The sequence below is a fragment of the Somniosus microcephalus genome, chromosome 1 (assembly GCF_052327205.1).
Source record: "Somniosus microcephalus isolate GS21.2 chromosome 1, FLI_Smic_1.0, whole genome shotgun sequence".
In the NCBI taxonomy this organism is placed as follows: domain Eukaryota; kingdom Metazoa; phylum Chordata; class Chondrichthyes; order Squaliformes; family Somniosidae; genus Somniosus; species Somniosus microcephalus.
In genome coordinates, this window is record NC_140987.1 from 202,282,065 (window position 1) to 202,305,823 (window position 23,759).

At 43.4% G+C, this 23,759-nt stretch overlaps 1 protein-coding gene across 2 annotated transcripts in view; it reads right to left on the bottom strand.

The window, feature by feature from the left end:
- Positions 1 to 6,400: 6,400 nt before the first annotated feature.
- The window catches only part of LOC147124553 (ras GTPase-activating protein 1-like), a 212,293-nt gene continuing 194,934 nt past the window's right edge, over positions 6,401 to 23,759 (bottom strand). For both annotated transcript variants that reach the window (XM_085989292.1, XM_085989284.1), the window contains exons 22-25: positions 22,577 to 22,665; positions 21,788 to 21,865; positions 13,930 to 14,064; positions 6,401 to 7,322 (exon numbers count right to left, since the gene is read on the bottom strand). In XM_085989292.1, the coding sequence (XP_085845418.1) occupies positions 7,245 to 7,322; positions 13,930 to 14,064; positions 21,788 to 21,865; positions 22,577 to 22,665 (380 nt within the window). In that variant the 3' untranslated portion in view covers positions 6,401 to 7,244. The remainder of the gene's footprint in view (positions 7,323 to 13,929; positions 14,065 to 21,787; positions 21,866 to 22,576; positions 22,666 to 23,759) is intronic.

Consider the following 23,759-nt stretch of genomic DNA (forward strand, 5'->3'; position numbering starts at 1 on the left):
TACATTTTCTAGCTGCATCACTTGACTATATTGTCATATTGTTAACTTTTCCTGTATAAATTCCTACATCCATATTTATAATGGGAATTGCATATGTAAATTTGCAGGTGACTTCTGCAGCTTTGAGCTGCTATCTTAACTGGAAAAGTCTGGAAAAGTAATCTTTAACCTTAGTTCAAAACCAGTGATTTCTAATAAAAATCACAATACAGGTAAATGTACTTCACTGTTGTATATTTACCCAACCAACATTACCACCATTCAGTACTGCAGTAAAGCACTTCCACAATTTGCTTTTTATTTTAACAAATGTACAAAAAGGTACACAGCAAATGAGTAAGAAAGAACTTGCAATTTATATAGTACCTTTCTCGGGGGCTGGAAATCCCAAAGTGCTTTGCACTTAAAGTACTTTATTGGCTGTAGTCACTGTTGTAACATAGGAAACTTGATGATGGCCAATTTGCACACAGCAATCACTGATCAGATTGTCTGTAGTGAAGGATAAATATTGACCAGGACACCTGGGAATACTCCCTGCTCTTTGCGTAATGCCATGGAACATTTTGCATCCACCCGAGAGGGCAGACGGCCTCAGTTTAATGGCACATCTGCAATACAGCACTTATTCCCTCGACAAGCTGCTAGAGATCTGTGGTCTAAATTTAACATGCTAGCAATTTAAAAAAAATTCAGATACCAGTTTTAATTCAGGGATAGTGAGTACCCAAGGGGAAGGGCACTGGCACCTCCCACTGCAGTCAGCAGTATACCGTATCATAAATGGGCCAGAGTTATATATAATGGTGGTAGAAGCTGTCAATCCCCCTATCTCTACCTAGAGCATCACCAATGCATTCAGAATTCACTGACTTTTCTTGGGCAAATGCACAGGTGATCCACTAATATTAAAAATCTTGCACCTACATGCAGCTGAACTTTTTCCCCTAGGTTCACATAATAGAAAGTCAATGTAAACTTGCCCTGCTATAATTACACACTCTCACCGGTGGTGGTGTACCATGCTTCCATTATTATTGATCAAGTTTACATAGGCAGTTTCCAATATAAATAGGCATAATGGGATGCAAATATAAAATTAAGGGTAGAATATATGCACTGTGGTCCAGTTATTCTTGGATTTGTCTTTCCATTGATCATTAGTTATCACAGGCAGCTTAGGTGAAAGTCATTCAATTTTGTAATGTGGTATGAATAAGTTTCACAGGCAGAAAGCAGGGTCATCGGCAAAAGCCCTGTATACTTTGAGCTTAGTCTGATGCCTCCTTTCACCCCTCCCCATCTCTGACCTTTTCCAGCCCTCTGAGATCTTTGCACTCCTATAATTCTGGCCTCTTGTGGATTCCTGATTTTAATTGTTCCACCATTAGCAGTCATGCCTTCAGCTGCCTAGGCCCCAAGGTCTGGAATTCCCTCCCTAAATCTCTTTCCTCCTTTAAGACGCTCTTTAAAACCTACCTCTCAGCTGCCCTAATATCACCCTATGTGGCTTGATGTCAAATTTTGTTTGATAACACTCCTGTAAAGTGCCTTGGGACATTTTACTACATTAAAGGTGCTATATAAATGTAAGTTGTCATTGTCCCAGAAGCGCGCTCAGCATATGCCACAGGATGCTACTGCATCGATATGGACTTCTCGATCCCTTCAAAAAGAGTTACTGTAGATGCATTAGGGGTAATTTTCTACTACGTCACTTGGGCAGTAACCTGGCGGAGCAGATCACTCTCTTACAACACACCTGATTTCTGTTCCATTGAGTTCCTAGCTTATTCATTCCCTTTTTCTTGAACAAGAGTCTAACATTTGCCACCTCCAAATCCTTTTGCACAATTTACATTTCCAAAGACTTGGAAAATTATGGTTAGTACCTTCATTATCACCTTTCCTCCCTCAGTATTTTGAGATACAAACTATCGGGCCTTGATAACTTTTCAATTTTTAGTTCCATTAACGTCTACTTCGCTTTTAGCTCCATTTTCACCTTCCTCTGTAAAGAAAAAGTGAAATATTAATTAAGCATCCCCACCACTCCTTTACAGGCAAGGATAAAATGAAAAGTAGTTGCAATAAAATTAACCTCTTGCCAAGGTTTGGAGAGTCAATCTCAGAGTTGTGGTGATGTGCTTACATTGTACCTAATAACATGCTCCCAGCTCACAGTAAGCTGATTTGATATATCTGGCTGAAAAGCAGCCCAGCTAAAAAAAAGGCGATGGAGGTCTTTCGAGGACCTGAAGGCTAAAGGGTCTGTATCAAGCTAATATGCAACAAATTTTGTAATCTCATGTCAGTCAGAAGAACAATTCCAAAAGTGAATTATTCTTTGTTAATCTTCATAGTGGCCAGTCCAATACTTTGGGACTATTTTTTGCCAGGTTTTGCTCGAGCCAGAGAGGGTGTGGAATTATTATTTGAATATTGGCACCAAATTATGGGAGAAGCGCTTGAAGACCAAGTCACTTTGCAATTTTAGGTAACATCATCATCTGTGGATCATGCAAATCAAATACTGGGCCCTGAAATTACTAGAGCGCCACACTTTTGAAACAAAAACAATTTCATTAATGTCTTTCAGGGAAGGGGACTTGCCACATGTAGCCAATTTAATCTACTCGTGACTTCTGTCCCACAATATGAACTCTTAATTTCCTCTAAAGATACTCAGTTGTAAACTGAGCTACAGAACAGAAGCATACAAGAAATATCAAATGGATCTATTGAGAATAACCCAGGAATTAGATCAGGACAAGACTCATGCAATCACAGCCCAATCAACCTGCAAAGTCCTCCTCACTAACATTTGGGGACCGGTGTCCAACTTGGGACAGATGTCCCACAAACCAATCATGCAACAGCTGTACATATTTGTACAGCCATATCAATCAGCCAACATTCTGGACTCAATCACCAGCACTGGGTATCTCCTTTCCCACTGGCAGGATAGCCCTACCTGAGGTGGGGGCACAATGGTAATAGTTTAGCCTTGGGATCCCTCAACATTGATTCTAGACCAGTTCAATAGTCAACAATCACTCTGGTGAAGTCAAAGACCGTTCACAACTGCTGGACAAAAACCTAGAAGCTGCACTTGGATGTGCTGTGTCTGACGAATTCATGCCAGAATTGCAATCTTTGGTGAATGAGGAAAAACTAGTTTTGCAAAATGGTGTAAGTAAATACATACACAAGTACATTTACCTGTATTGTAAAGATTTATCTACTAAAATTAGTGCATATGGCTAAAACGGAGTTGCATAGTCACACCTGTGGCTCATTGGCCATTTCTATTGAACAGCACTCCTCTAAACTCCATGAAATCTCAAAGCTTCAGGTCAAACAAGGAAACCTGCTCATGGCTAGCTACTGTGTAGTTGAGTGCATGGTGCACAGCAAAGGCTATGGGTGCTAATATCCCAGCTATAGTACCAGAATTATTCACTCCCCAGACAAGCTCTTCCAGTTCAGCTACAATACTGCTAACTTCTGACTACGTGGAAAATTGCCCAGATATATCTTATCCATAAAAAGGAAAAATCTAACAAGACCAATCAATCCCTAGCAAAACTAAGTCAATGGGGGTCAAAGGGAAAACCCTCTAGTGGCTGGAGTCATACATGATGCAAAGATAATCATGGTTGGTGGAGGCCAATCATTGCAGCCCTAGGGCTTCGCTGCAGGAGTTTCTCAACTCAACACCTTCATCTACTTAATCAATGATCTTCCATCAGGAGTGGAGTTGTTTGCTGACAAGTCTACAGTGTTCAGCACCATTAATAATCCTCTGCTAATGAAACAGCCTGCACCAGGCTACACTAGGTACTGGATAACATCCAGATTTGAGCTGACAAGTGGCAGGTAAAATTCACACCACACAAGTGGCGGGTAATGTCCATTTCCAACAAGGAAAGGTCCAACCATCTCCCTGACTTTCAATGGTACTGTTAACATCCTGGGGAATCACCACACCAGAAGTTTAACTGAACTAGCCATATTAACAACATGGCTACAAGAGGAGAGTAGAGGCTGCAACAAGCAGCTAATTTCCTGACCCTGCAAAGCCTCTCTACTAGCTGCAAGTGTAAGGCTCATCAGAAGTGTGATGGAATACTCACCACTCACCTAGGTTCAGCTGCAACACAAACTCAACATCATCCAGGACAGGACAGTCCTCTTGACCGGCACCCCTACCATTGGACTCAATATTTACTACTGGTACACTGGTTGCAGAATGTACTATCATGGTATCATCACTTATAAATTCCCCTCCAAATCATACAGAATCACATATTACTGTTCCTTCATCGTCACTGGATCAAAATCTTGGAAACTGCTACACACCATCATGATAACACCATCAGCATGAGGACTGTAGCAATTGAAGGCCCACCACCTCTTTCACAGGACAACTTGGGATGGACAATAAATGTGCTCTTACCAGCACCACCCACATGCCAAGAAATAAAAAATACATTGGCTCCTGGTCCCTCAAGGCCTCAAATTTAAAATTCTCCCCCTGTCCTGGCCTTGCCCCATCCTAGCTCTCTAACCTCCTTTACTCCTACAATCTCTCTCTGAATTCTTCATTCTGACCTCTTGTGATTCCCCTTTCTTTACCCCGCCATCATCAGCTATGTCTTCAGCCTCCTAGGTTTTATTATCTTTAATTTCCCATTAAATATCCCACCATCTTCCTCCAGACTTTTCTTAAAATCCACCTCTTTGATCAAGCTTTTGGTTACTCCTAATAACTCCTCCTTTATCTTGGTGTCTATTTTTCCTCATGCCTCTGAAGCACTTTCAGACATTTTTCTGTTAAAGGGATTACACAAATACAACTTGTTATGTGAACATTTCCTATGGGAATTCTGTTAAAATGTCACTTAGCTGTTACACTTACCTGTAATACTTATCACACCACTAGGTCACTGACCTGCAATGATTGCCTGTCAGGCCATTAGGTCACTGTTTTCTGAAAAAAATTACATGCCATTTTTTCCTTAGTAACTCAAATTTCTAATGTCCGAAATAAGGTTTTAAACAAAATAAAACCTTAAACAAATACTCAAAGGCCTCAGCCTCTCCTAAAAATATGGGCTTGGACTTGATATTTTTTGTTCTCTGCTCTGTTGGCTGAATGCAGATTGTGCATTCTGAGCATATGCAGCATACTCCATTTCCCTGCTGGGATATTTATCCTTAAATTCTAGCAATTTCTGCTCAGTTTTTCAAGATGATTTGAAGAAACCTAGAGGGCAAAATTCAAAAGTTTCATTCAGATAAAGTTTATATTGACCTCTTTAAAAAATAAAACAGAGGGTGTTTATGAGTCAACAGAAACATTTCAGACTACTGATTACATACTGGTTGTAGCTTTTGTGTGTTGAATTTAAACAGAAAGCATATAATTATCAGGTGAGTTTTGATGACTGTTAGAAAATTTAAATCATTCTAATTACTGAATGAGAAGAGAGCAAGAGAAAAAAAGGAAAAAGACAAAGAAAGAAAAAGGCAGAGAGGAAAAAAGACATTCCGCACCCTAATTCGAGCTTTTTTAAAAGTTGAATTGTGAAGGCAAATGGATAGAAGGGGATGGGAACAGATTGAAGGTAAGGGGGCCTCTGGTAACCTGCCCTTGGGGGGAGTGAATAGAGGGTTATGGTGAGTGACAGTGGAGCAAGGAAGAGGGGAAGATAAATGGAAAAGGCGGAGTTGCAATTCTAGTGAGTACAAGAAGCAGGAAGGTGAAGAGGTAAGGGATGTAGTGAGTGGAGTATGTGGGAAGCATGAGTGATGGAGAAGTGGATGGGAAGGGAGCCACTGAAGCCCTTTTTTCTCCTTCCTCCACTGGACAATGCAACCTGTAGCCATTTGCGGCTCCTTCCTCTGCCGCATCACCCACCTAACCAAAAAGAGAGAGAGATAAATGGAAGATAGCATAAAGAAAAGCAAAAAGGATAGGGAGAGAAATGCAGAAGAGGACAGAGAGAGACAGAGAAACAGCAATACAAAGACAGGTAAGAGAAACCATATTCTCCAACTTACTGTGTGCAATGCCACGGGAAATTCACAAGTCTACTGTAAAAACCACAAAACCCAACAACTTTACTTGGTTGGCTAAATCAGAAACAAAAAGTTGAAATGGAAACCATGTCTATACACAGAATGAAATCTGAAAGCTAAATAATTGTATTTACACATTTAGTAGATACTATATTCATATCGCACAATTCATCATAATTTACTGTTTTCCTTATAATGTTTTGCGACTGTTGTATCTGAAATCCAATGTCATTAAAATAGATTGCTTGAATGGGTTTGAACTGTCGATTTCAACACTGCTCTTCATGTATTGAAACAAAAAGTCAAAGTAACAGGCTACTTTACAAAATGGTTTAATAAGTGCATGCATTTCCAATACAATGATCAATAAATTTATTCAACTATTGAAATTGTTTACATTTGTAAACATTATACATACAAAGCTTTTGATTAAGTAACTTTAACAGAGAACTTTTCTCTATTGTCTTTGATGGAAGACTTAGCCAATCATATACAGTGTAATTAAACCGTTCAAAATTAGTGGCACAACAAATGCTGTGATCTCTCTGCACATTCATTGTCAAGCAATGAATGCTTGTTGCAGAATTCTTTTCAAGAGTATAAAATAACCAGTCTTTAGCGAGGAATCTTGGTATTTAAAGACATTTCCAAACTAAATATAACCAGAGATTAAAGATGTAAGCAATCTTAACAACCATAAAAGTAGTCAGTCAGAAGTTACAGTATAAAACACTTTACAGCCCATACTCCAGTTATAACAAACACAAGCAATTCAACTTGTTTCTTCATCTTGTCAGTTGACTGGCATTTTGTACTGCATCTCTGGATAGATCCTGGGAACTTTGGCAACTTGAAATATTAAACACCTTAAAAGTCTATTATGTTGTCAATCCACCTAGCTTTGTGAAAGGTGACTGGTACATCAAGGCTCAGCGGCTAGTGATTTGTTCAGAGAAGAAAGTGCAAGAGGTGGCCTGCACAAATAGCTTACTAAGTTACTGGTGAAAACATCAACCAGCTGTTTTTCTGTTGCATAGTTCACACGGTAGAGGGAATGTTGTACATAGGTGTTATTTCAGAAGTAACAAGAGAAAGTGAGATTCCCAATGATAACCTTGGGACATGCTAATCCATGCAGAATTCTCTGAACAGGAAGGCTGCTACCTATTAGATGCAGAATACTGGTTTCGTTTCTGCTGCAACAGTTCTGTAATGGCCAGAAGTTTTTTCAAGACATGCTGAAAAATAAATAAAGACATCAGAAATAGTTACCAACATATTTTAAAAACAGATTAAATATTATACAATGTTAAGTTACTTATTGTAGGTACAGTCTCATTCTTTGAAGCTCAAACAAAGAGAATTCCTTTAATGCCATGTGGATTGGGGAAGAGGGAAAAATTAGGGAAATACCTGTCCATTCAAAATAAGTCAAGTGGTCCAATCTCTGTCTGGATTAGACAACAGCAAAACCTAAGACCAATATAAATTTGGCAACTGTAATAATACTAAAATAAGCCCCAATATATTGATTGATAACTAAGCTTCAAGATGTCATATGAAATTAGGAACTTCATAAAATATAATACAACACTCACTGAGCAATATCAGGTCTGAAGATGAAGGGTTGGCCTGGAGGCAGCTTTGTATGTAGAGTCTGAATTTTAATCAAAGAATTGTGAGGACAGCTATACCTGAGCAAGCTCTAACCTTCTGGTAATTCCTGCCCTACGAGGAAGTAACAAAGTCATGCGTTCCACATTACTAACTGGTTTAGCTTACAAAGGAAACAAATAACTAATTGGATCCTATGCCCGATTGACATATTAAGCAGATATCTTGTGCATCTTATTCACATGGTACTTTCTTACAAAAAGAGAAACACAACTGGATAAACTTTGGCACAACAGTCAAATTATCAGAGATAAATGAACCAAATTTGGGTTAAAAAAACCAAAATTGGTTTGGGATTTGAGTGCTGCCATTTGTCAAACACGAGATGGTAGGGTCTACTATCCAGGCATGACATTTACTGACTTTACTTACTAATTTGGAGTCACAATCACAGTGATTGTTCTAAATGGTTATCAGGGCAATATTCCAGGAATTGGCTGAAAGAATCTCACTAGCTGTTAAAAATTCAGTTTAAGTCTCATGTCAGAACAACCTAACTGACAAAAGGGTAACACTATTCAGACCAGTTTAGAAAGGCAGCATAAGTTGCTCCCCTTCCATTCTACCCACCAAAGGAGAGTGGAAAGCAGAGACATGTCCAGTGATCATTCTTGGATGAGACACATCTAAAGATCATTAAAGTCAGCTTTAATTGTTGATTTAAAAACACTGGTTTATTCAGGCATTTTTCACATTTAAACTTTTGCATTAAAAAGTGGGAGAAAAATCATGATAAAAAATATACTGAACTTAAAAAAAACTGGGTAAATTGAGAAAATCAGTTTTTATTTGGAACATTACTAAAATTCAAGACAATCAGATCTTTCTCCGGCAGTTAAAACCGGCGGCAGCGAACGAGGCCCGACCAGAGAGCTTGGACCTGGAGAGAGCAGAGGCGCGACCAGCAGCAGTTAAAACCGGCGGCAGCGAACGAGGCCCGACCAGAGAGCTTGGACCTGGGGGAGAGCAGAGGCGCGACCAGTGGCAGTTAAAACCGGCGGCAGCGAACGAGGCCCGAACAGAGAGCTTGGACCTGGGGGAGAGCAGAGGCGCGACCAGCGGCAGTTAAAACCGGCGGCAGCGAACGAGGCCCGAACAGAGAGCTTGGACCTGGGGGAGAGCAGAGGCGCGACCAGCGGCAGTTAAAACCGGCGGCAGCGAACGAGGCCCGAACAGAGAGCTTGGACCTGGGGGAGAGCAGAGGCGCGACCAGCGGCAGTTAAAACCGGCGGCAGCGAACGAGGCATACCAATTCAACAGCAGAGGAGAGAGGTAAAAAGTAATCCAAGTGTGACGTCACCAGGAAGCAGGTAAGTGATTGGTTGGTGAGTATTTCTTTTATTACAAGCTTAAATTCAGCGGTTTATATTTTCTTGGGTCTCTGTGGTGTAGTGGGGACAGTTGGTAAATAAGCGCCCTAGAGTATATCTTTAACTGGTGGTATTGAATTAATTTAAATTAATTAAAGGGGTAAATCATGCCAGGAGAGCCCAGCCCCGTGTTATGCTCCTCTTGCTCTATGTGGGAATTCAGGGACGCTGCCAGTGTCCCTGATGACCACGTGTGCCAGAAATGCATCCAGCTGCAGCTACTAACGGGCCGTATTGAGGCGCTGGAGCTGCGGATGGATGGGTTGTGGAGCATTCACAATGCTGAGAGGGTCGTGGATTACACGCATGATGAGCTGGTCACGCCGCAGGGTAGGGCGGCACAGGCAGAAGGGAAATGGGTGACCACCAGGCGGAGCAGTACAAGCAGGCAGGTAGTGCAGGGGACCCCTGTGGCCATCCCCCTTTCAAACAGGTATACCAATTTGGATACTGTTGAGGGGGATGACTCACCAGAGGAAGGCAGCAGCAGCCAACTTCCTGGCACCGGGGGTGCTTCTGCTCAGGAAGGGAGGAAAAAGAGTGGGAGAGCAATAGTGGTAGGGGATTCTATCGTAAGGGGAACAGATAGACGTTTCTGTGGCCGTAGACGTGACTCCAGGATGGTTTGTTGCCTCCCTGGTGACAGGGTCAAGGATGTCACTGAACGGCTGCAGGGCATTCTGAAGGGGGAGGGTGAACAGGCAGAGGTCGTGGTTCACATTGGGACCAACGACATAGGTAGGAAGAGGGATGAGGTCCTGCAACAAGAATTTAGGGAGCTAGGTAGCAGATTAAAGAGCAGGACCTCAAAGGTTGTAATCTCTGGATTACTCCCGGTGCCACGTGCTAGTGAGTATAGGAATAGGAGGATAGAGCAGATGAATGCGTGGCTAAAGAGTTGGTGCAGGAGGGAGGGCTTTAGTTTCCTGGATCACTGGGCCTGCTTCTGGGGAAGGTGGGACTTGTACAAGTCGGACGGGTTGCACCTGAACCAGAGCGGGACAAATATCCTTGCGGGGAGGTTTGCTAGCACTGTTCGGGGGGGAGGGGGGGGGGGGGGTTTAAACTAAAATGGCAGGGGGTTGGGAACCTGAGCAGGGAGACAGAGGAAAGGAAAACAGGGATAAAAGCAAAAGATAGGAAGGAGAAAAACAAAAGTGGCAGTCGGAGAAATCAACAGTTTAAATCAAACGTGGCCGCAGTAAATAATAATTCTAATAGGTCTAAGAGCGTCAAAAAAACAAGCCTGAAGGCTTTGTGTCTTAATGCGAGGAGCATTTGTAATAAGGTGGATGAATTGGCTGCGCAAATAGAGGTAAACAAATACGATTTGGTTGGGATTACGGAAACGTGGCTCAAGGATGGCCAAGAAACATCCAGGGGTATTCGATATTCAGGAAAGATAGGCAAAAAGGAAAGGGAGGTGGGGTAGCATTACTGGTTAAAGAAGGGATTAATACAATTGTAATGAAGGATATTAGCTCTGATGATGTGGAATCTGTATGGGTAGAATTGAGAAATACTAAGGGGAAAAAAACATTAGTGGGAGTGGTATATAGACCTCCAAACAGTAAGGTGAAGGTTGGGGATGGCATTAAAAGGGAAATTAAAGAAGCGTGCAATAAGGGCACAGCAGTCATCATGGGTGACTTTAATCTACATATAGATTGGGCCAACCAAATTAGTAACAATGCTGTGGAGGAGGAATTCCTGGAGTGTTTACAGGATGGTTTCCTGGACCAATATGTCGAGGAACCAACCAGAGATCAGGCCATCTTAGACTGGGTATTATGTAACGAGAAAGGATTAATTAGCAATCTTGTTGTACGAGGCCCCTTGGGTCGGAGCGATCATAATATGATCGAATTCTTCATTAAGATGGAGAATGAAGTAGTTGACTCAGAGACTAGGGTCCTCAATTTAAATAAAGGAAACTACGATGGTCTGAGAAGCGAGTTGGGTAGGATTGATTGGGGAATGGCGCTCAAAGGGTTGACGGTGGATAGGCAATGGCAAACATTCAAAGACCGAATGGATGAGCTACAGAATTTGTTCATCCCAGTTTGGCATAAAAATAAAACAAAAAAGGTGACTCAACCGTGGCTAACAAGGGAAATTAGGGATAGCATAAGATCCAAGGAGAGGACATATAAATTGGCTAGAAAAAGCAATAATCCTGAGGATTGGGAGCAGTTCAGGAGTCAACAAAGGAGGACAAAGGGATTATAGAATATGAGAGTAAGCTTGCAGGGAACATAAAAACTGACTGTAAAAGCTTTTATAGATATGTGAAGAGAAAAAGATTGGTGAAGTCAAGCATAGGTCCCTTACAGTCAGAATCAGGGGAATTTATAATGGGAAACAAGGAAATGGCAGACCAACTAAATACATACTTTGGTTCTGTCTTCACAAAGGAGGACACAAATAACCTCCCAGAGATGCCGGGGAACATAGGGTCTGATGAAAGAGAGGAACTGAAAGAAATCAGTATTTGTAGGAAAATGGTGTTGGGAAAACTGATGGGACTGAAGGCCGATAAATCCCCAGGGCTTCATGGTCTACATCCCAGGGAACTTAAGGAAGTGGCCCTAGAGATAGTAGATGCATTACTGGTCATCTTCCAGCACTCGATAGACTCTGGAACGGTACCCATGGATTGGAGGGTAGCTAATGTTACCCCACTATTCAAAAAAGGTGGTAGAGAAAAAGCGGGGAATTAGCTGACATCGGTAGTGGGGAAAATGCTAGAGTCTATTATAAAAGATGTAACAGCAGAGCACTTGGAAAGCAGTGACAGGATCGGACAAAGTCAACATGGATTTACAAAAGGGAAATCATGCTTGACTAATCTACTGGAATTTTTTGAGGATGTAACTGGTAAAATAGATAAGGGAGAACCAGTGGATGTGGTGTATTTGGACTTTCAGAACGCTTTCGATAAGGTCTCACATAAGAGATTAGCATGCAAAATTAAGGCACATGGGATTGGGGGCAAGGTATTGACTTGGATAGAGAACTGGTTGACGGACAGAAAGCAGAGAGTTGGAATAAACGGGTCGTTTTCCGAGTGGCAGGCAGTGACTAGTGGGGTACCGCAAGGATCAGTCCTAGGACCCCAGCTGTTCACAATATATATTAATGATCTGGACGAGGGAATTGGATGTAATATCTCCAAATTTGCAGACGACACAAAGCTGGGTGGGAGGGTAAGCTGCGAGGAGGATGTTGGGAAACTCCAGTACGATTTGGACAGGTTGGGTGATTGGGCAGAAACATGGCAAATGCACTATAATGTCGATAAATGTGAGGTTATCCACTTTGGTGGCAAAAACAGGAAGGCAGATTATTATTTGAATGGCAATAGATTGGGAGAAGGGGAAGTGCAAAGAGACCTGGGTGTCCTTGTGCACCAGTCGCTGAAGGTAAGCATGCAGGTGCAGCAGGCGGTTAAGAAGGCAAATGGTATGTTGGCCTTTGTAGCAAGAGGGTTCGAGTACAGGAACAAGGATGTCTTGCTACAGTTGTACAGGGCCTTGGTGAGACCACACCTTGAGTATTGTGTGCAGTTTTGGTCACCTTACCTGAGGAAGGACGTTCTTGCCATGGAGGGAGTGCAGCGAAGATTCACTAGGCTGATACCTGGGATGGCAGGAATGACGTATGAGGAGAGATTGTGTCGATTGGGCTTATACTCACTGGAGTTTAGAAGATTGAGAGGGGATCTCATCGAAACCTATAGATGCAGGAAGGATGTTTCTGATGGCTGGTGAACCTGTGGAATTCTCTGCCACAGAGGGCGGTGGAGGCCAGTTCATTATATTCAAGAAAGAGTTGGATATATTTCTTGAGGCTAAAGGGATCAAGGGATATGGGGAGAAGGCAGGGACAGGGTACTGAATTTGGATGATCAGCCATGATCTCATTGAATGGCGGAGCAGGCTCGAAGGGCCGAATGGCCTACTCCTGCTCCTATCTTCTATGTTTCTATGAACTGACCGGAGGACTTCACTCCCTTAACATAATTTGGCACTAAAAATTGTGACCCAAGATGCACATGCATCACTTATGTATGTGCAGTATGTACACCATTAAACCTGCATAATGGCATCACTAGCACGATGCATACACGTCTTGGGATCCGCAAAAACTGAAGAGAATTTGGGACATTTCAGGCCGGAATTCAGGCAGAATCAGATTTTACTGATCCATCAACCTGAAAAATGAAGGAATTAATGGTAGAAATTGGTAAAATCCAATTTTGATTATCCCTATGAGTAGGAGTAGCCCTTGAAGGCAGGAAAAACTGCAGACAAACAATCCACAAAAAGGTCTCAATTATGCCATTCTTCATGCGCGATAGATAGTGATTACTATCACGCCTAGATAGTGAGTGCAGGCAGTTTATTTTGTTGTGGAAGGCACTTCCAGCTGAAGTGCTTCATCCAACATCCATAAATGTACACTGCCCAGGAAGATGTATCGGATAACAATCAGGAGTGGGAACTGTGAATTAGGGCAGGCCAGAAGTTGAACATGGAGCCTCTGGTGTATATGGTTTAGTATCGTAATGTATGATAACTTTATTCTAGCTTGCAATATTTTGGGGAGCTACTGTGAGTAATTGGTTTGGTTTAGTTCAATTACCAGTTAACCTACAAGACCAGGGTGCCTCAATTTGTATTAATTCAGTTCCTGAGCACCATTGATCACAACTCTTCCCACTCATGCAACCAAAGATGTTAATCGGAATTCTTGGTATATTTCAATTTTAAAGAAGCATCTGGACAAAAACACAAGTTACCTGTTGAACTCCCCGTTCATTACTTAGGATGCGAAGTTCATCTGAATGTGCTGCACAAACTTCATGCAAAGCTGCCAGGTCACGAGACAAGTCAGTCCTAAAGTGCTCTGTAGTGTCAGGAAGATCAGGGACATTCTAAAGACAAAAATAAAATAGCTCATTTAAGAAAATACAGATAAAGTAATCTGTTCTTTAAAAAGAAATGGAATCCAAGCTGGTGCCAACATCAAGTGAGCCTTTCAAGAGTGCATCAGTTCTTTCTTAAGGAAAAGCTAATGAATATGTTGTGATGTCTGCGTATTGATTGAAACAGATCTATCTAAAAAGGGACAAAACAGTTCCATGTGAAGCATCCTATAATTAGAAAATGAAGACAACTATATACTATCAGGATTATGTATTTTAGCTACAGTATTTGTCACTTTTTGAATGCTGTTCAACCCTCACATACAATAGGAATAGACAGCCAATTAAACTAGGATGGTTTTGAGATGCAGGTGGTCTGGACTAAGGTCTTTAACAAAGGGGAAAGCTCACATCTTTTAAATATTAATCTAGTTTATTTTTTAAAAAAGGAAAAAAATCTTGCAAATAGTAAGATTATTAACACAAAGTGTGTGAAACAGATAAAACAATGAAGACCACTTTCTGCTGGTATGCTGACAACTGCTATCGATTAAAGAATTACAAGAAATGAGGTGAACTTGGAAAATATGTGGCAGAAGGAGAAATTTATAATCAATATGTATCAACCTTTATAAGGGACAGTGTCCCCATACCTCAGCTGGAATGATGGCCTATTCATTTGTATGAAGAAGTTGAACAAATTACAAAAGAATCTTTGTAATTACCTACTGTAGGTATATTCTTTATTCTCTGAATGAACTTCAACTTTCACATACAATATTCATATTGTAATCATTCCATGGGAAACACATACTTGAGGACACTGTCCTCAGAAATTGCAGCCCTGCGCAATCAAATAATCTTTCCCCACTTTGCTGGATGTAAGAGTTTATTCTCGATTGAGACACCTGAAGGAACAGCAAAAGGTAGTAACACATGTAGACTAGTTCCCAGCTACTGCAAGTTAAAAAAGAGAAAGAGGTGAGCTGGGAGGAGGGGGAGGGACAGGGGGAGAGGGTGGGAGGGAGGGACGGGGGAGAGAGGGGGGGAGGGAGGGACGGGGAGAGAGGGGGAGGAGGAAGGGGGAGGGAGGGAGGGGGCAGGAGGGGGAGGGAGGGAGGGAAGGGGGGGAGAGGGGGAGGGGGGAGAGGGGGAGGGGGGAGAGGGAGGGAGAGAGAGGGAGGGGGAGAAGGGGAGGAGGGGGGGAAGAAGGGGAGGAAGAGGGAGGGGGAAGAGAGGAGAGGAAGGGGAGGAGGGGGGAAGGGGGGAGGGAGGGAGGGGTGGGAAGGGGGGAGAAGGGGAGGGGGTGGAGAAGGGGAGGGGTGGAGGGGAGGGAGGACGGAGGGGGGATGGAAGGGGGGACGGGGGCAGAGGGGAGGAGGGAGGGAGGGAAGGGAGAAGGGTAGGGGGGTAGGAGGGAAGGGAGAAGGGGAGGGGGGAAGGAGGGAGGGAGGGAAGGAGGGGAGGGAGGGAGGGGGAGGAGGGGAGAGGGGGAGGAGGGGAGAGGGGGAGGAGGGGCGAGGGGGAGGAGGGGCGAGGGGGAGGAGGGCGAGGGGGAGGAGGCGAGGGGGGAGGGGGGAGGGAGGGAGGGGGAGGGAGGAAGGGGGAGGGAAGGGGGCAGAGGGGGGAGGGAGGGGGGAGGGGGAGGGAGGAAGGGGGAGGGAAGGGGGGAGGGAAGGGGGCAGAGGGGGGAGGGAGGGGGGAGGGGGAGGGAGGGGGGAGGGAGAGGGGGGGGAAGGGGAGGAGGGAGGGGAAGGAGGGAGGGGAGGGAAGGGAGAAGGGGAAAGGGAGGGGGGACGGAGGGGGGTAGGGAGGAGGGGAGGGAGGGAAGGGGGGGGAGGGAGGGGAGGAGGGGGGGAGGGAGGAGAGGGGGAGGGAGGGAGAGGGGAGGGAGGGAGAGGGGAGGGAGGGAGGGGGTAGGTAGGGAGGGAGGGAGGGGAGAGGAGTTTAATAGGTATCTAGTGGTAATAGAGGACAGCACAGTCAAGGGGATAGATACAGTTCTCTGCGGCCGAGAGCAAGAGTCCAGACGGCTGTATTGCCTGCCCGGTGCCAGGGTTCAGGACATCTGCTCTGGGCTGGAGAGGAACTTGCAGTGGGAGGGGGAGGAGCCAGTGGTCGTGGTCCACGTAGGTACCAATGACATCGGTACAACTAGGAAAAAGGTTCTGCTACATAGAAACATAGAAGATAGGAGCAGGAGTAGGCCATTCGGCCCCTCGAGCCTGCTCCGCCATTCAATGAGATCATGGCTGATCATCCAAATTCAGTACCCCGTTCCTGCCTTCTCTCCATATCCCTTGATCCCTTTAGCCTTAAGAAATATATCCAACTCCTTCTTGAATATATTTAATGAATTGGCCTCCACTGCCTTCTGTGGTAGAGAATTCCACAGGTTCACCACTCTCTGGGTGAAGAAATTCCTCCTCATCTCAGTCCTAAATGGCTTACCCCTTATTCCTTAGACTATGACCCCTAGTTCTGGACTCCCCGGCCATCGGGAACATCCTTCCTGCATCTAGTCTGTCCAGGCCTGACAGAATTTTATAGGTTTCGATGAGATCCCCTCTCAGTCTTCTAAACTCCAGTGAGTACAAGCCCAATCGACCCAATCTCTCCTCGTACGTCATTCCTGCCATCCCAGGTATTAGCCTGGTGAGAGAGTATGAGCAGCTAGGGGCTAAATTAAGAAGCAGAACCTCAAGGTTAATAATGTCTGCATTATTACCTGAGCCACGAGCAAATTGGCATAGGGTAAATAAAATTAGAGAGATGAATGCGTGGCTCAAAGGCTGGTGTGGGAGAAATGGGTTTCAATTCCTGGGGCACTGGCACCAGTACTGGGGAAAGTGGGATCTGTATCGTTGGGACGGTCTTCACCTGAACCATGCTGGGACCAGTGTTCTGGTGAGTCATACAACTAGGGCGGTAGAGAGGGCTTTAAACTAAATAGTGGGGCAAGGGATCAAATTTGGGAAGATGTGGTAAATCAAAGAGTAGAGGCAAGGCAAGAGAGAATGGTATTAATATGGGAAATGATAAACAGAACGTGACGGGAAGGGATGGACAGTACAAATCTAAGAGTAAATCAACAGTTCAGGCTAGAGGTTACAAAAATAATAAAAGGACAAAACTAAAGGCTCTGCATCTGAATGCATGTAGCATTCGAAACAAAGCAGATGAACTGACAGCGCAAATAGAAATAAAAAAGTACGATCTGATAGCCATTACAGAAACATGGCTGCAGGATGACATAGGTTGGGACCTGAATATTGAAGGGTACGTGACATTTAGAAAGGACAGGAAGGTGGGAAAAGGTGGAGGGGTGGCTCTGTTAATTAATGATGATATTAGCACAATAGAGGGGGATGATCCAAGTTCAGGAAACCAGGATGTAGAAGCGGTTTGGGTAGAGATGAGAAATGATAAAGGCAAGAAGTCACTTGTGGGAGTGGTGTACAGGCCCCCTAACACTAACCACATGGGAGGATGGAGTATAAAGGAAGAAATATTGGGAGCTTGTCAGAAAGGTACGGCAATAATCATGGGGGATTTTAATCTACATATAGACTGGAAAAATCAGATGGGCAAAGGTAGCCTAGATGAGGAGTTCATAGAATGTTTTCGGGATAGTTTCTTAGAACAGCGCGTTCTGGAGCCAACCAGTGAGCAGGCTATACTGGACATGGTATTGTGCAATGAGATAGGATTAATTAATGACCTCATAGTGAAGGCGCCCCTAGCAGTGATCATAATATGATTGAATTTTACATTCAGTTTGAGGGAGAGAAGAGTGGGTCCAAGACCAGTATTTTAAACTTAAATAAGGGCAATTATGAGGGCATGAAAGCAGAGCTAGCTAAAGTGAACTGGCAAATTAGGTTAAGGGATAGGTCAAGAGAATTGCAGTGGCAGACATTTAAGGGGATATTTCAGAATACACAGAATATATACATTCCAAGGAGAAGAAAAATTCCAAGGGGAGGACCCACCATCCGTGGTTAACTAAAAAAGAAAATGCATATAATTGCGCAAAGATGGGTGGCAGGTCAGAAGATTGGACAGAATATAAAAAACAGCAAAGAATGACTGAAAGATTAATAAGGAAAGGAAAAATTAGAGTACGAGAGAAAGCTAGCTAGAAATATAAAAACATTATAAAAAGAAAAGACTTAAAGTGAGCGTTGGTCCTATAGAAAGTGAGTCTGGGGACTTAATAATGGAAAATAAGGAGATGGCAGTTGAATCGAACAGGTATTTTCATCGATCTTCACTATAGAGGAGCTGTAAATCAGGAAATGGAAGGGAGGGAGGAACTCAAGAAAATTATAATCACCAGGGAAGTGGTACTGAGCAAATTGTTGGAACTGCGGGCTGACAAGTCGCCGGGTCCTGATGGACTTCATCCTAGGGTCTTAAAAGTGGCTAGTGAGATAGTTGATGCGTTGGTTTTAATTTTCCAAAATTCTCTAGATTTGCGGAAGGTTCCATTGTATTGGAAAATAGTGAATGTAGCTCCTTTATTCAAAAAGGGGAGACAGAAAGCAGGAAACTACAGGCCAGTTAGCTTAATATCCGTCATAGGGAAGACGTTAGAAGCTATTATTAACGACGTTATAGAAGGGCACTTAGAAAAGTTCAAGGTAATCAGGCAGAGTCAACATGGTTTTGTGAAAGGGAAATCATGTTTAACCAATTCATTGGAGTTCTTAGAGGAAGTAACATGTGTCGTGGATAAAGGGGAACCGGTGGATATACTGTACTTAGATTTCCAGAAGGCATTTGATAAGGTGCCACATCAAAGGTTATTGCAGGAAATAAAAGCTCATGGTGTAGGGGGTAACATATTGGCATGGATAGAAGATTGGTTAGCTAACAGGAAACAGAGAGTAGGCATAAATGTGTCATTTTCTGGTTGGCAAGATGCAACAAGTGGTGTGCCACAGGGATCAATGCTGGAGCCTCAACCTTTTACAATTTATATAAATGACTTGGATGAAGGGACCGAAGGTATGGTTGCTAAATTTGCGGATGACAAAAAGATAGGTAGGAAAGTAAATTGTGAAGAGGACATAAGGAGGCTACAAAGGGATATAGATAGGTTAAGTGAGTGGGCAAAGATCTGGCAAATGGAGTATAATATGGGAAAGTGTGAAGTTGTCCATTTTGGCAGGAAGAATAAAAAAGAAACATATTATCTAAATGGGGAAAGATTGCAGAGCTCTGAGATGCAGAGGGATCTGGGTGTCCTAGTGCATGAATCGCAAAAGGTTACTCTGCAGGTACAGCAAATAATTAGGAAAGCTAATAGAATGTTATTGTTTATTGCGAGGGGAATTGAATACAAAAGTAAGGAGGTTATGCTTCAGTTATACAGGGCATTGGTGAGACCACATTTGGAGTCCTGTGTACAGTATTGGTCTCCTTATTTAAGGAAGGAGGTAAATGCGTTGGAAGCAGTTCAGAGAAGGTTTACTAGACTAATACCTGGAATGGGTGGGTTGTCTTATGAGGAAAGGTTGGACAGGCTAGGCTTGTATCCACTGGAGTTTAGAAGAGTAAGAGGTGACTTGATTGAAACATATAAGATCCTGAGGGGTCTTGACAGGGTGGATGTGGAGAGGATGTTTCCTCTTGTGGGAGAATCTAGAACTAGGGGGTCACTGTTTAAAAATAAAGGGTCACCCATTTAAGACAGATGAGGAGAAATGTTTTCTCAGAAGGTCGTGAGTCTTTGGAACTCTCTTCCTCAGAGGGTGGTGGAAGCAGAGTTTTTGAATATTTTTAAGGCAGAGGTAGATAGATTCTTGAAAGGTTATCAGGGATGTGGAGTAATCAGATCAGCCATGATCTTATTGAATGGCAGCGCAGGCTCAAGGGACCGAGTGGCCTACTCCTGCTCCTAATTCGTATGACCGCTATCTTTTCCCCTCAAGTTGAAGGGGTGCAGACTTGAAGGTATCCAGTGCACAATTGGTTCAGCCATCGTCACAAGAATTGACTGAGCCACATCAAGAGCTATCGGGCCTCAATCTCCTCTGCCAAAACCACCCACCACTCCAGTATCATTCTACCAATAATCTCTGTAAACCTCTCTCCTTTGCCCTCTCCACCCTCTGCTCCAGTAAGTGCAAGGAGCTCATTGACTTCTTTGTCACTAAGATTGAGCCTATCTGTTCAGCTGCCTCCCCCCTTCCCCATCAAGCTAAGCCGCCACCTAGGCTCCCACCCCCCTGTCCTAGCCCTGAACCCACCCTTCGCTAGCTTCTCTCCCATCATATCCTCTCTGAGCTCAGCTTGTCCACAAGACCCACCTCCTGCTCACTTGATCCTATTCCCACTAAACTGACCACCCAACTTCTCTTCCTAGCCTCCATGCTAGCTGACATTTTAAATGGTTCCTTCTCTTCAGGTACTGTCCTCTTCCCTTTCAAATCCACCACCACCACACTCCTTAAAAAAAAAATCCTCAATCCCATTACCCTTTCAAACTACCACACACACTCCCCATCTCTTTCCTCTTCAAAGTCCTTGAACTTGTTATTGCCTCCCAAATTTCTGCTCACCTTGTCCACAACTCCCTATTTGAACCTCTCCAAATTAGGCTTCTGCCCACCACAGCACCAAACAGCCATAACCAAAGTCACAAATAACCTCTGACTGTGATGCATTATCCCTCCTTGTCCTCCACAACCTCTATGCAGCATTTGATACAGTCAACCACACCATCCTTCTCCAATGCCTCTCCTTTATTGTCACTTTAGATGGACTGCCCTCGCTTGGTTCCACTCCTGGCACCCCTGAAAATGGCTTATCTTCCCAACCTGTTAACTCTAGTGTCCTTCGCCCCCCCCCTTCTCTTCCTCATTTACATACTGCCCTTTGGCAACATCACTCATAGATATGGGGGTCAGCTTCCCCATGTAAGCTGACGACATGCAGTTCTATCTATCCACCAGCTCGCTTGAGACCTTCACTGCCTCTGTTATCGGCCACCTTGTCCAACATCCATTCTTGAAAGAGCAGCAGTTTCCTCCAGTTAAAATCTGTGAAGACGAAAGCCCTCATCACAAATTTTGCACCCTTGCCTTTCCCTGGCCATTGCATCAGTTTGAACCAGACCAAAGCTCTGTGCTCTGGGTTTCTGACACCATATGCGCTCCATCACAAAGACCGCCGACTTCCACCTCCCTAACAGCACTAGCTTCCACCCTGACCTCATCCTATCCGCTGCTGAAACCCACATCCATGACTAGTCACCTCCAGACTCAACTATCCCAATGTTCTCCTGGATGGCCTCCCATCCTCTACCATCCATAAACTTTGTTACTTGTATCTTATCCCACACCAAGTTCAGCTCACCCACCACCCCTGTTTTCACACTGTCCTATGTTGGATCCCACTCCCCCAACACCTCCAATTTAAAATTCTCAACCTTGTGTTTAAATCCCGTAATGCTTTTCCATCTCCCTCTCCTCCTTAAAACCAACCTCTTTGACTAAGTTTTGGTTATACCTCAGAATATCTCCTTCTTTGGCTTGGTATATGTTTTTCTATGTTAAAGATACTATTATAAATGCAAGTTTGCTGTTGTGGACCTTATTCATTGAATTAACTTGAGAATAAAATGTAACATAAGGTCACAATAAAAAATGTTTTGGTGCAGAAATCCCAACTACTGTCTTTAAGAGGGTTAATTTTTGGCCAACTAAGCAATACTAGATGCACTTACCCCCAATTCATCCAAGAACATAATCATTCGTTGCTTGTTGCTCTTGATGAATGGATTTACACCTTCCATGTAGGGCTCCTATAACAAAATACAAGTTATTTCCCCATAGATACTGAATATTACACTGCTTGCAGAACATTACGAACTCAAGTTGTAAACTGTCATTTAATCTAAATTATCCAAATCAATTCTGCTTATAAGGTGACAACTTATTTGATAATCAGCAAATTAACCAAGAACAGTACCATGGCAGATTGTTCCAAACATTTATCATTGAAAAAGTTCTTAAAAATATCAGTTTTAAAATGATCTCTCAGTAATATAAATGTTCTGGTTCGGCATTCCTGACTTCTACTCCACTGCTCTGGCTATATGTTCCAATCATTTTTTTAAATTGTTTCTTTACACCGACGAGACATTGTGTCTCGGCCATCACACTTTCAGGTCCCTTTCTACGTTTCCCGCTGCCAATTCATGTGCCAGTTGTATAGCATATAAAAAAAATCAGTAAATATTTTGCTACATCCTCCGTCTGTAATGCTTTCCCTATGGAGTGCATTCCACTCAAATGCTGGGAGTTTTCAGTAGCCATTTTATTCTATTGTAGACCAGAAATGGAAATGCTACTGGAATGGCATTGACACTGTTGTGATGTGGAAAATAAAGATTTTGATGTGATGACACTTTGATTTGAAACATTACCTACAAAACTGTGGAAGAACTATCAAAGATACAGAAAGTAATCACAATTGATTTAGCCTGAACTTGTAGGATTCAAATTTAGAATACCTTAGCTCCAAATTCCACCAAATTCGCTAAGTTTTGAAGAGACTTTGCAACAAGAGTGAGAGTCCTTGCAGCTGCAGAGGAGGGAGGATCTAAAAAAAAGTGGGAAATAAAAGTTATTGTTGCAGTTGGCATTTTGTCACCATATATTTACAAAATTGTCTGATTTCTGCTAAAGTAATTATTGATCATGCAGTCAGAAATAATTTCTTAATTTACCTGCATCGTCAAAATAAAGCAGTTCTATTTCATGCAGAGGGAAAGGACAAAGGGGCAGAGATGGGGGGAGATGAGCGGGGCGCGGCGGGGAGGAGGACGGGGCACAGCGGGGAGGTTAAAGTAATCAATGATCATGCATACAGAAATCGGGGATGTGATAGAGGCCAGAATTGGGGGAGCGCAGAGATCTCAGAGAGTTGTAGGGCTGGAGGCGGTTACAGAGATAGGGAGGGACAAGGCCATGGAGGGGATTCAAATCAAGGATGAGAATTTTAAAATTGAGGCGCTGCCGGCCTGGGAGCTAATGTAGGTCAGCGAGCGCAGGAGCGATTGGTGAAAGGGACTTGGTGTGAGTTAGGTTACGGGCAGCAGTTTTGGATGAGCTCAAGTTTACGGAGAAGTTGAGAGGCCGCCCAGGAGAGCATTGGAATAATCGCTTCTAGAGGTAACAAAGGCACGGATGAGGGTTTCCGTACGTGAGCTGAGGCGGGGCTGGAGATTGGTGATGTTATGGTGGTGGAAGTAGGCGGTCTTGGTGAGGGAGTGGATACGGGGTCGGAAGCTCAGCTCAAGGTGAAATAGGACGCCAAACTGTTGTGAACAGTTTGGTTCAGCCTCAGACAGTGGACAGGGAGGGTGAAATCGCTGGAATAATGACTGGAAACTCTCGTGCTCGACAATCTCTTCATTCTATTATAATCAATAACAGTTGCAACGTTGGAATATTCTTTTCCCCCATTCATTCCAAAACGTACATTACAAGAGATTCAAATCCCACCATTTTGATCAAAATAATATGGTGACTAAAAGGGGAAAACCACACTTACTCTTACATTTTTCTAACATCATTAAATCCCTCTGCATCATATGCTGATGAAGAGGATAGAAAACTAACTTGCTTCTGAATCACAGTCCATTAGCCCTTTATCTGGCTGCAGAGACTGAAAACATCAGCCTGCACAGAATT